The 12,858-nt window shown below is 44.0% G+C and overlaps 1 protein-coding gene across 1 annotated transcript in view; it reads right to left on the reverse strand.

Moving 5' to 3' along the window:
- Positions 1-351: 351 nt before the first annotated feature.
- steap2 (STEAP family member 2, metalloreductase) overlaps positions 352-12,858 on the reverse strand; it is an 84,920-nt gene continuing 72,413 nt past the window's right edge. Inside the window, exons 3-4 of the mRNA XM_084702706.1 lie at positions 3,202-3,366; positions 352-2,348 (exon numbers count right to left, since the gene is read on the reverse strand). Of these exons, the coding sequence (XP_084558832.1) occupies positions 2,058-2,348; positions 3,202-3,366 (456 nt within the window). The 3' untranslated portion in view covers positions 352-2,057. The remainder of the gene's footprint in view (positions 2,349-3,201; positions 3,367-12,858) is intronic.

Genomic DNA, 12,858 nt, shown 5'->3' on the forward strand with positions numbered 1-12,858 from the left:
TTCTACTCTTCACTCTTAGTATTTTGAGTTGTAAATGAGCAGAAAAAATATGCTTTTAAATCTATGTAAGCTTTATAAATAATAAGTAGGCTATGCATTTTAATATAAAATATACAGAAATATCAGTTGTAAAATGTAATTTAAATACGGACCCCTGCAACCAACGCAAGCAAGCACACCCGACAATTTCCCCAGAAATTGTACCCTCTCTAGTTTAACATAATTGTCTGTTTTTTTTTTATTCGAATTTGGATGGGTAGTTAACAACAGTCTTGTGTGGTGTGATGAACTTAAAACTCATTTTCAATTCCACTTTACAGGATCTTTAATGGAAACATACAAAGTCACACAATCACATTTATGGCCTGCCTTAAACCAGCACAGTTATATATCATTAGCAAAAAAATATTGTGAACATTTATGTTGATTGTTTAGTGGGAATAAATAACAATGGTAGTGTGCGCCATTGGTTTTTCAGATTTTATCACATAGCATAAGGATGACTAACATCAAGAGGAAAATACATACAGTATCAATTTTAAAAAGTGTCTACATCTATTTCACAGGTTTTCTATTTAAAAAAAATGATAGTGTACAACCAAAAGTTTGTGTCAAATAAATAAAAATACATATTTTATTGTTGAGATTCTTCAAAATAGGCACCCTTTGCCTTGATGACACCTTTGCACACTCTGATGCCAAAAATATATTATGATTTTTCTGATACTTTATTACATACCACATGAAACATTAGAAATTGAACTTATAAGTGTTCAAATGATTGACTGGTACTACACATCTTACAATGGTAGGGCAAGCTGTGTCTACATAACACTTAATGTAATTTCTATTATCAATTATGATTAAAATAATTTGTGTCCCATCTTTGATCCAGCACTAGCCAGGTGGACACATATCCTTTCCATTTCCCTGGTTATGTCCTTCCAGTGGTGGACTCACGGGGCGGTCGCCCCCCTGGTGCCAACCAAGTTAGCAAAATTGCCCTCTTGGATGCCCCTATGGTAGATTAAACATATGGTGGCCCAATGTGCAAGAAAACGTGATCAAGTCCCTTCTAGGCTGCCCTACCTGTGGAAAGAAATATAATGGAGTGCCCTCTAGGGTGCCCCTATGTGTGAAATATTTTTTATAATTTTAGAATATTTTTATATAATATTTTTTTGCTCTTTCAGTGGATTAAACAATGCACCTCTGGGTGCCCTACCAGTGAAGAAAACATTATGCACTGCCCTCTATGTTGCCCTACCAGTGGAGAAAACATGCATCTAATTTTGACTCAAACATAATAACATCCTGTCTCCAACGTATTATATTACAGAAGCTTTTTTTTTTTTGCTCACATTTTCTTTTGATGTCCCTGCCTAAGCTGTAATCAAACGTACGTCCCTGAACTGTACATATGGTGGGTTAAGCAAGAAAAGTTTGTATAGTGCATTGCACACTTCTTATATGCAGCAAGCTTGTAAGAAAAAAAGTAGCTCAAATGAGGGGCCTGTGCCTCAGCTTTATGACTAGCAACGCCCCTGTGCCCCACCATATTAAGCAGGTGCCCTTTTTATTTTTTAGCCCCTGCCCCTCAGATAGCCTGAGTCCACCACTGTGTCCTTGTACTTCTTTTGGTACAGTAGCTACTATAAACCTTAAACACTGAAATGTTCTGTGAGGTTGATGTGGGCAATGTGATTATCATCCCAGTGTCACAAAGCTGGCAGAAGGACATGAACAGTTCAGTTTCAATAACACCATCAAACCAATCTGAATATGTAGTCCAAAATCCATTCACTCCCTATAATAGTTACTTAATGTGTACAGTATTAGTCTTTCTTCCAGGTAATTGTACTTTTAGTGCACAAACAGTAGGCCAAAAGCACGTGTCCAGCAAGAAGAGAGATGGTTGTTATTGCAGTTGATAACAGACCAAATAAGAATGCAAATAGTCTGTAATGGTCTATGCGACTAATGGCAGTCCATAATGATCAATAGAAAGGATATGACATAGCAGCTAATGGAGGAATCTAAATAAATGACAACATCGGTCACATGATGGTCACCCTCTCAGGTGAGATGTGAGTGGCTGACACCACTGTGTTGAAGTTATTTTCGGTGCGTTTGGTTTCATAGCCCCTACGGATCCTGTGGAGCTTACAGGCAACACAGGGGAGCAGCAGGAACACTTTTCCCAAGATGACACACACGGGTAGGGCTACTGACACTGCAAAGCTGGGCGGCAGATAAAACCTGTAGGCGTCTTCCTCAAAGGCCTGCTTCCAGCCAAAAAGCAGGACATGGAATGTCGCAATGAGCAGTGCAATGTAGCCAAGGGTGGACTGTCAGACATGGACACAGGCATAACATAACATTATTATATGTCGTTTGTACTGCTGAAACTTAATTGACAGGATTAATATATTATATACCACAGGTAGAATGTATGATATTGCAATTGCCTACAATTGCCCTAAAATAAAGTGTGTAATTTCTGTATGTATTGTACTATTGTTTATACACTGAAATCGGATTACATTTAATCAAATCATAAAGGTCCACTTTGTTTTTTGCTTGCTATATTTAGCCATTTTAAGGCTGAATCCCAATGTCTTACCCTACCCCTTACCCCTAGCCCTTAGTTTAGCCCTAGCTATTGTGTCTCGAATATATTGTATATCGTATATTGATGTCTCCAAAGCAAGTAGTGTTATGCACTGACATCAAACAAAATATGTTTGAAATTTGCTGCTAATGGAGTTTAATTAAAACTGTAGACATGCATGGAGTCCATTCAAGGCTAATCAGAGAAATGCAGGACTGTTGTGCAAATCAGCAATGTAATGTTAGCGTAGCAAACTAGCAATTTGCAAGCATGTTTTTAATTTAAACATTTTTAAAACGTTTATTTAAACAGTCCTGTACATATATTATATTTATCGGACTCTCTGGATGATCTGGCCACCATTGTTGCCGGTTGCGCAGGATTCACATAGCCCTAGGTTTTAAGTAAGCTCCCGTTCTCACTTGGTTTTAAGGGGTGTATACCCCTTCGTCTAAGCCCTACCTCTAGCTCAAAAATAGTTTTTGGACACCACTTGCTCTCACGTGAACGCGCAAAACTAAGGGCTAGGGGTAGTATTGGGATTTGGCCTAAGACTGTCATCATACAGTTTTTTCAAAACAGTGCAGTACCTGTATGAAGCTGAACTCCCGCCAGTTGAGGGCACTGTTGACTGAGGGAATGGAGGTTATGGCCAGTAGAGACAGTAGACCAAGGCTCATAATACCAAATGAGACATACATCTCCACCCTCCACACTTCCTCCTCATTCCACGAGTTCTCCAGGTTGGTATGGATCTGAAACTCCCACAAACAATGGTCCACACAGACACAACCGCAGACAAACACAGATAAATGTTGACATAATTAAAATGTTTACGTAGGTGGAAGGCATGTTTTACATACCAAGTGCAGGCAACACATTCACAGAACCGAGCGTACACAAGCACAAACATTTTTAGCACAAGTAGATCCACAAATTATTAAATCAGCTGGGAGTGGCTGATTTGCATAAATCGAAAGACCTAGTTTCTCTAGTTTTTTTGGGGGGCAGTGCATTCATTCATTAAAATATATTTTATGAATAAATAGGGGATCAGTAAAGTAGCTACTACTTCTAATATAGTTCACTGGCTGTGTTTCCTTCTGGTGGAAAAGTGAACTATATTAAAAGAACAACTTGACATGCACAACAAAATGAAAGGGGAGCTGCTGGGGGCATGCTGCCAAACTAGGTTAACAGGCGTAAGACAAAGAATGACAGCAGTTAGAATTTGGGCTCTGTTTGAGTACACAAAAAATGTCAGCACAGCACAAATTCCGATATATCTTAGACAAACATTTCTCATAGTTCACAACAAAGTGGTACCAAAAACAAAACTGTTTCAAGTGTGTTCTGCAACACAACAAGGACTTAAGTAGCAGGAATATGTTAACCAAGGGCACATCTGCATGTCAATCGATAATGGTTCTTCCAAGTGATCCTCTGAGCAAATAGCTACGATCCACAAGTGATCCTCTGAGCGAACAGCCATCATCTATCATGGTAGAGTAGGTAACATTTAAAACCTTCATTTGCCTTGTAACTGATTTCATTCATTTGCAATGTTATTAAATATATATTTAATTTAACCTTCCTTTGACCATTCTTGCTCTGATTGAACCTATAGACTCAAATAACTGTAATTCCATTGGTATTGGCATTATTTGGTTAATGTTAATACACTAGGGATGTAATGGTATTATCAATTTTGTGGTATCGCGATAGCAAAATTGTCTATCATTGTGGTCACATGACTATGAAACGATCTGTCTTCGGGGCAAAAAGTGGAGCTGAGTGGAGGGAAGTGGGAACTACAATCCCCATCAACCCATGCGTGCCCATCATCTTGCAGCGTGTCATCCGCACTGCTGAGAAGGTGAATTGCTGCAATCTGCCACCTCTCGAGGACCTGCACACCTCAAAGTCCCTGAAGCAAGCAAGAAAGATTGTGGCCAACTCCTCCCACCCTGGACACGCACTGTTCCAGCCACTCCCATCCAACAGGACAAAAACCTCACACCACAAGAACAGTTTATTTCCATCTGCAGCTGGCCTCATCAACAAGGATCCACTGGGCAGCACGGTGGTTAGCACTGTCGCCTCACAGCAAGAAGGTCCCTGGTTCAAACCCTGGTCGCTTCCAGGTCCTTTCTGTGTGGAGTTTACATGTTCTCCCCGTGCCTGCGTGGGTTTCCTCTGGGTACTCTGGTTTCCCCCACCATCATAAAGACATGCATTGTGTGAATGAATGTTGGTAACGAATGTTGGTGGTGATCGGAGGGGCCGTAGGCGCGGATTGGCAGCCACGCTTCCGTACCACCACCGGTTTGACTGTGTCTGAATGAATGCTGGATGCTGTAAAGTGACTTTGAGTCCCTAGAAAAGCGCTGTATAAATAAAATGTATTATTATTATTATTTTTAAGGCTCCCAACTGTCACAAAGCTCTTCTGTCATCTTACCCCTTGTGCTGCCTTCGGGTCACAACAACTCATCGATGTGCTGTGACAACTTTACCCAATATAAAACAAATAAAAAGCATTTTATTTTAACCATGGCGCTGTGGGGGGTGTGAGACAGCCTGACGGTTAAAAGAAAATGCTTCAATTTATTTTTGTATGAGGTAAAGTTGTCGCAACACATGGTGGGGTCACAATGACTAAAGGGTCACAATGACCCAAAGATAACACAAGGGTTAATGCAAATGCACAATGCACCAAATCACATTTCAGTCTTATTTTATATTTAATATTAATTTGTACATTGCATAGTAATGGTTAGCATATATACAAATATTTAGTGAATTTGTTTTTGTACAAATTAAAAATATAAAAAAAATATTAAACAAACTTTTTTCACTTTGTCATTTTGGGGTATCGTGTGTAGAATTTACTTTTTTTTATTGAATACATTTTTTAATAAGGCTGTACCATAACAAAATGTGGAAAAAGTGAGGCGCTGTTTTATATTTTTTGGATGCAGTGTATATTATTATGGTCTATTGTTCCGCAGTTGTCCCAAAGTCTGTGTTGAACAGTCCCAGACATCTTTTCATTGTCCCTATTGACGACAGGATGCTGTTAATTTCGAGCCCTGCACCTGGCATGTGGGCTCATATCACTTGAAGTGGCAACCCACCTACCTGATTGACGTTGCATCCTCCTCCTTCACCCACTCCGTCCTCAGCACAGCTGATACAACCGCTACACAATTCTATCACCTTGGGAAACATGAAGATCATCTTGACTTAGGAACAAGGGAAGCGTGCCTCTGGATGCCCAACTGAGATTGAGTCTTAGGACATTTTCCACTCTGGCCATTGACTATCTTAGTCGATTCAAACAGTAACATCTCTGCTAACTGAAAGTGTGTCTAAAAACGTGAATAAGCTTGAAATGTAAATATATCAAATTTGCAGGAAATATGAGTAGACACATTTTCTATTGAATTGTTCTCGAGCACCCCTCCCTGAGTCACCACCTTACCACGGTGGAGGGGTTTGCGTGTCCTTGTGATCCTGGAAGCTATGTTGTCGGGGGCTTTATACCCCTGGTAGGGTCACCCAAGGCAAACGGGTTCCAGGTGAAGGACCAGACAAAGCGTGACTCAAAAGCCTACCATGAAAAAAAATGACAATGGTTCTCAGTTGCCCCTGCCCGGAAGCGGGTCACCGGGGCCCCCCCCAGGAGCCAGGCCCGGGGGTGGGACTCGATGGCGAGCGCCTGGTGGCCGGGCCTTTTCCCATAGGGCCCGGTCGGGCACAGCCCGAAGAGACAATGTGCTAGACACGGCTTGTCCATAACAAACAATGTGCTAGACACGGCTTGTCCATAACAAACACATGTTCAAGCATAAGGGTGTCCATATGTGCACCTGGCACCAGGACACCTGAAGTCTCAGTTCGATGATCGACTTTGTAGTCGTGTCGTCGGACTTGGGGCCGCATTTCTTGGACACGCGGGTGAGGAGAGGGACGGAGCTGTCAACTGATCACCACCTGGTGGTGAGTTGGCTTCGATGGTGGGGGAGGACGCCGGTCAGGCCTGGCAGGCCCAAACGTAATGTGAGGGTCTGCTGGGAACGGCTGGCAGAACCCTCTGTCAGAAGGAGCTTCAACTCCCACCTCCGGGAGAGCTTCGATCATGTCTCGGGGGGGGCCGGGGACATTGAGTCCGAATGGGCCATGTTCCGGGCCTCCATTGTTGAAGCGGCTGACCGGAGCTGCGGCCGCAATGCGGTCGGTGCATGTCGTGGCGGTAACCCTCGAACCCGGTGGTGGACTCCGGAGGTGAGGGATGCTGTCAAGCTGAAGAAGGAGGCCTATCGGACTTTATTGGCTGGTAGGACTCCAGAGGCTGCTGATGTGTACCGGCAGGCCAAGCGGAACGCGGCTTTGGCGGTCGCGGAGGCAAAAAACCCGGGCATGGGAGGAGTTCGGCGAGGCCATGGAGAATTACTTCCGAACAGCTTTAAAAAGGTTCTGGACCACCATCCGGCGACTCAGGAGGGGGAAGCAGTGCTCTGTCAACACTGTATACGGTGGAGATGGTGCGCTGCTGACCTCGACGGGGGACGTCCTGGATCGGTGTAAGGAATACTTCGAAGACCTCCTTAATTCCACCAACACGCTTTCTGACGTGGAGTCTGGGGACATCGGGGGGGGCCCTTCTATCTCTGGGGTTGAGGTCGCCAAGGTGGTTGAAAAGCTCCGCGGTGCACACTCTATACCCTCCGCGGAGTCCTGGAGGGTACATGGGAGTTCGCCCAACCAGTCTACACATGTTTTGTGGATTTGGAAAAGGCGTTCGACCGTGTCCCTCGGGGGCTCATGTGGGGGGTGCTCCGAGAGTACGGGGTACCGGATTCCCTGATCGGGGCTGTCCGGTCCCTGTACGACCGGTGCCAGAGTTTGGTCCGCATTGCCGGTAGTAAGTCGAACTTGTTTCCGGTGAGGGTTGGACTCCGCCAGGGCTGCCCTATGTCACCGATTCTGTTCATTACCTATATGGACAGGATTTCTAGGCGCAGCCAGGGTGTTGAGGGGGTCCGGTTTGGTGACCTCAGGATCGGGTCGCTGCTTTTTGCAGATGATGTGGTCCTGTTGGCTTCATCGGGCCGTGACCGAATGTGAAGCGGCTGGGATGCGAATCAGCACCTCCAAATCTGAGGCCATGGTTATCGACCGGAAAAGGGTGGAGTGCCATCTCCGGGTCGGGGAGGAGATCCTGAACCAAGTGGAGGAGTTCAAGTATCTCGGGGTCTTGTTCACGAGTGAGGGAAGAATGGAGCGCGAGGTCGACAGGCGGATCGGTGCGGCGTCCGCAGTGATGCGGGCTCTGCATCGGTCCGTCGTGGTGAAGAAGGAGCTGAGTCGAAAGGCGAAGCTCTCTATTTACCAGTCGATCTACGTTCCTACCCTCACCTATGGTCACGAACTATGGGTAGTGACCGAAAGAACGAGATCGCGAATACAAGCGGCCGAAATGAGCTTTCTCCGCAGGGTGTCCGGGCTCTCCCTTAGAGATAGGGTGAGAAGCTCGGTCATCCGGGAGGGGCTCAGAGTAGAACCGCTGCTCCTCCGCGTCGAGAGGAGCCAGCTGAGGTGGCTCGGGCATCTGATTAGGATGCCTCCTGGACGCCTCCCTGGTGAGGTGTTCCGGGCACGTCCCACTGGGAAGAGGCCCCGGGGAAGACCCAGGACACGCTGGAGGGACTATGTCACTCGGCTGGCCTGGGAACGCCTCGGGGTCCCCCAGGAAGAGGTGGTGGAAGTGGCCGGGGAGAGGGAAGCCTGGGCCTCCCTGCTTAGGTCGTTGCCCCCGCGACCCGATCCCCGGACAAGCGGCAGATGACGACGACGACGACAAAATAAAACATTTGAGAAAACACAGCTTCAAAATAATCCAAACTGGAAAAGTGCCATAAATTGTTCCATGTCAATGGATATTTGATATGCACGTGATTAGAAAACAAATGTAGATAATAATAAAGTTACAATTTCAAATGAAATCAAATCCTTAAACAAAACACATTCCTTCGCCAACTAAAAACAACCTTCCTGTCTGAACACAAACTTCCCATAAGTTCCCATAATACAAGGTTGCCATTATTGACTAAATCTCACCGTTCAAAATTAGCCTTCTACTAATTCTCTGACCCATATTTGAATTTGGTTTAAACTATCGTTATCATAACTTTGTTTCATGAAATCCATGTTTAGACAGTTAAAACTGCTCCCAGACCTAAGTCACTCATGCTAGTATTACGCTCCGTAATCACGTCAACCAAACAATGTCCTTAAGACAAAAAATACATTTTCCCTTTCTCTTTTCAAACCTTTAAATTCACAATTTAACAAGAGTAACATAAGCCCATAAAACAAAACCTTAGTCTTTAACTTTTCAAAAGTCTTATCAAAGCATGTAATAGAGAATACTCCTATATATATACCTATATTTCCCAGCCATTGTGCCCTCGGCACGCGTAATGCACGGACAATTCTTCAATTTGCGGACCAAAAAACCTAAATGAAAATATTTAATTCAAATATTTTGTAGTTTGTTTATGGTTTAATGTAACACTCTTTTTACTTTCTCAATTACTTTTAGTTTTTACTCGAAGAACTCAACTCAACAGCGCTCGTTCAAACTCAAATCAAATAACAGCACACCGGGACCAACTTTTAAATTCAAACTTTTTGTTTTTCTTCTCTTTGAACAACACAGATGGTTGGCATTTACCTTCTATTCACTTAATTTTGCCTGAGTATAACTCTTCCGATTGTATTGGAACCAATTTATGAACCAGGGGTTCAATTTCTGCATTCTTATTGAATACCATCACACATCACAGATATGTCGCTTATAAATACAAGTTCTGGTCGGAAAGGCTTAAAAAAACCTCCCTGTTTGGCTAAGAATTATAACAAATGTTACTCATTTGTTAACCACCAAACTTCAAATTTATCTAAATGAACACATCTTTCAGCATTTTATACTCACATAATTATGCAGAATTACCCTCTGGGATCACTTTGTAAAACTTCAACATAACGAGACTCTTTTAGCGCCCACCTTTCCTTGGAATTTCTGAAACTCATGTAAAATGTACTCAAACAACCAAAAACCTTGTTAGCAAATATTTCAAAATACTCATCACGTCACATTTTAAAAATAAACCAAATTAATATCAAATTCGCCTATTTCTCTAAATTTGCGTCTTTTTTAATCACTCAATTCTTAGGATGGATGATGCCACGGTATTACACTCCGCTCTTTCTCACCTGACAACAACAACAGCTATGTGAGGATGCTGTTCGTAGACTTCAGTTCAGCCTTCAACACAGTCATCCCCTCCAAACTGATCACAAAACTCAGTGACCTGGGTATCAACACTTCCCTCTGTAATTGGTTCCTAGACTTCCTATCCAACAGACCCCAGTCTGTTAGGGTAGAGAACCACACCTCCTCAACCCTCATCCTGAACACTGGCATGCCACAGGGCTGTGTGCTAAGTCCTCTCCTCTATTCCCTCTTCACCTTCGACTGCACACCTGTACATGGTTCTAACACCATTGTTAAGTTTGCAGACGACACAACGGGGATTGGCCTCATCAGCGGGAACAATGAGTCGGCCTACAGAGAGGAGGTCCAGCACCTGGCAGTGTGGTGCGCCGACAACAACTTGGCTCTCAACACCATAAAAACCAAAGAACTGATTGTGGACTTCAGGAAGAAAGCTGGCACACACATCCCCATCCATATCAACGGGATGGAGGTTGAGCGTGTCGCCAGCTTCAAGATCCTGGGTGTCCACATCTCCAAGGACCTCTCTTGGACCCTCAACACCTCATCCCTGGTAAAAAAAAAAAGCACACCAGCGTCTGTTCTTTCTGAGGAGACTGGAGAAGGCCCATCTGTCTCCTCAGATACTAGATAACTTCTACCGCTGTACCATAGAGAGCATCCTTACAAACTGCATCTCAGTGTGGTATGGCAGCTGCTCTGTCGCGGACCGCAAATCACTGCAGAGGGTGGTGAAAACTGCCCAACGCATCACCGGTTCCTCACTCCCCACCATTGAGGCTGTCCAGAGCAAGAGATGTCTGCGGAGGGCACACAGCATCGAAATGGACAGCTCTCACCCCAGCCATATACTGTTTGCCCTCCTCCCCTCTGGTAGGCGCTACAGGGTCCTCCGTTCCCGGACCAGCAGGGTCAGGAACAACTTCATTCCTACGGCTGTCACTCTACTAAACTCCACGGGGATAGCCCCCCACCCCCACCTCCACCAGTGACTGTACTTCCCCCCTCCACCCTGGCTTGACTGTCATCACGCACTCCTGCAGCACTGAACATTGCACTTATACTACTACTACATTGCACCTGCACTTTGCATACTTATTTACACTTCTTACTCATTGCTGCTATTCTTGTCCCAATTGCTGTTTGTATTTTTGTCTATTTGTTCACTTATTGCACTTTGCACATGCCATGCTCTGCATGTTTTGCTGTTTTTCCACTTCTGGTTAGATGCTAAACTGCATTTTGTTGCCTCAGTACTGTACTCTGTGCAATGACAATAAAGTTGAATCTAATCTAAATCTAAAAATGTCTCAATTAGTCTGCGCATGCATCATGCGGTTACTCATCCTAGATCTCAAATGTCAAGCTGCAATTCCTTTACTCGCCTGTACCCGCCGCCATCGCTGTTGAGTCTGTCTGTAAATTGTTAGCTACAAATGTCGTTACCATAGTTGCATATTTGACTTCCTGGACTCTCCTCGGTCTCAGGACAGAGCAAAATGTACTTTATCCACGTTTTTACCGTTAGCCAGTAGCTATTAGCCACAGCCTGGATCTCTTCCTCTCAGATCCCAAAGCTATCCTAGCAATTTGTAAAATACTTTGTTCAACAGACAGCGGACTGGCAAATTTGCTAGCATCATGTCAGCCTTCTGATTTCTTTTAGGGACAATTCTACCCTCTTACACATGTAAAGCAATTACATAATTGGTATGCACACCATATAACCGCTATTTTAACAAATATACAATTTATCCTCATTGGCTAATATAATTAGTCCTCATCGACTAATTTATCTTTTACGTGCGCACAGAGGTTTATTACGGTAGTCTTCTTCCTTAAAGGGGCAATTGACTGCAAAACCAATTTTACCTTGTCATAGTTGAATAACTACAGTTCGGTGGGTAAACTGAACATACCGTAAATATCAAAGTCCATTGACACCTCTTTCCTATTCAAATCTCAAAAAGAAAAAATGTGGCTATAAAACGCTAGGTTTTCAACAAAGCTACCGGTCCTACGTAGGACCGGTGATCGCCCTCTTATTGGCTCTGGTCTGTATCTTTGTCACGCCCCAGAATTTACATCCAGACCAGCCCGAGGTAGCATCTATCTCCGATACTAGTTTAGCTGCGCTCTGCTCTGTGTAGGCTACTTATAAGGAATTACAAAGAAGAACGTTTTGAATTATAACACGGATATTGAAAATGGACCACGGTCGTAAATGCTGTGTTCCAGGCTGTACAGGGAAGGCTAACACTCACAGTCTTCCAAAGGAGCCAAACATTCAACAGGCATGGCTGCTGTCGTCTATGAGAAGATCCCGGCGAAGTTCGACACTCAATCATTCATTTGCTCTGAACATTTCACCCAAGACAGTTTTGACAACCTTGGACAATTTCAAGCAGGATTTGCTAGGAAGCTGAACCTGGAAAGAGGTGCTGTTCCGACCGTATGCCCATTGCAACCGCAAGCTATAAGGAGTATGATGTTGTGCTAACAGTTATTAGCAATGCGAACGTTTCCTGTATATAGCATACCAGGTAGAAAGCTAAATACGTTTTTCTACACACATCAATTGACTCTAGCTAGACTAGCTGTAGTCGGCATTAGAAGGGAAGCTTCCGATCTGTTGAAAACAGTGTAGTGTAGACACAATAGATTTATTTGCACGTTTTTATTTCAAGTCTCCAACTTCAGTGTTTCAGCGAGTGCTGCTGTTGGCCGTGTTGCGTTTTTGCTCCCCAGCTTCACTCGTTGAAAACCAACCAATCAGCGCGCAGCTCATCTAATATTAATCATCTAAATACCATAAAAGGAGAAAAGCTAGTGTTTTTTCCCGGGAACATTTCAGAGGATCTGTCAGTGGGCATAGAACAGCACCCGGGCCATTTTCAACCCAACCAATGTTACATACCCTATTTGGAGACCTTAAGGAACAGTG

The sequence above is a fragment of the Hypomesus nipponensis genome, chromosome 8, assembly GCF_054491055.1.
Source record: "Hypomesus nipponensis isolate SF chromosome 8, ASM5449105v1, whole genome shotgun sequence".
Taxonomy (NCBI): domain Eukaryota; kingdom Metazoa; phylum Chordata; class Actinopteri; order Osmeriformes; family Osmeridae; genus Hypomesus; species Hypomesus nipponensis.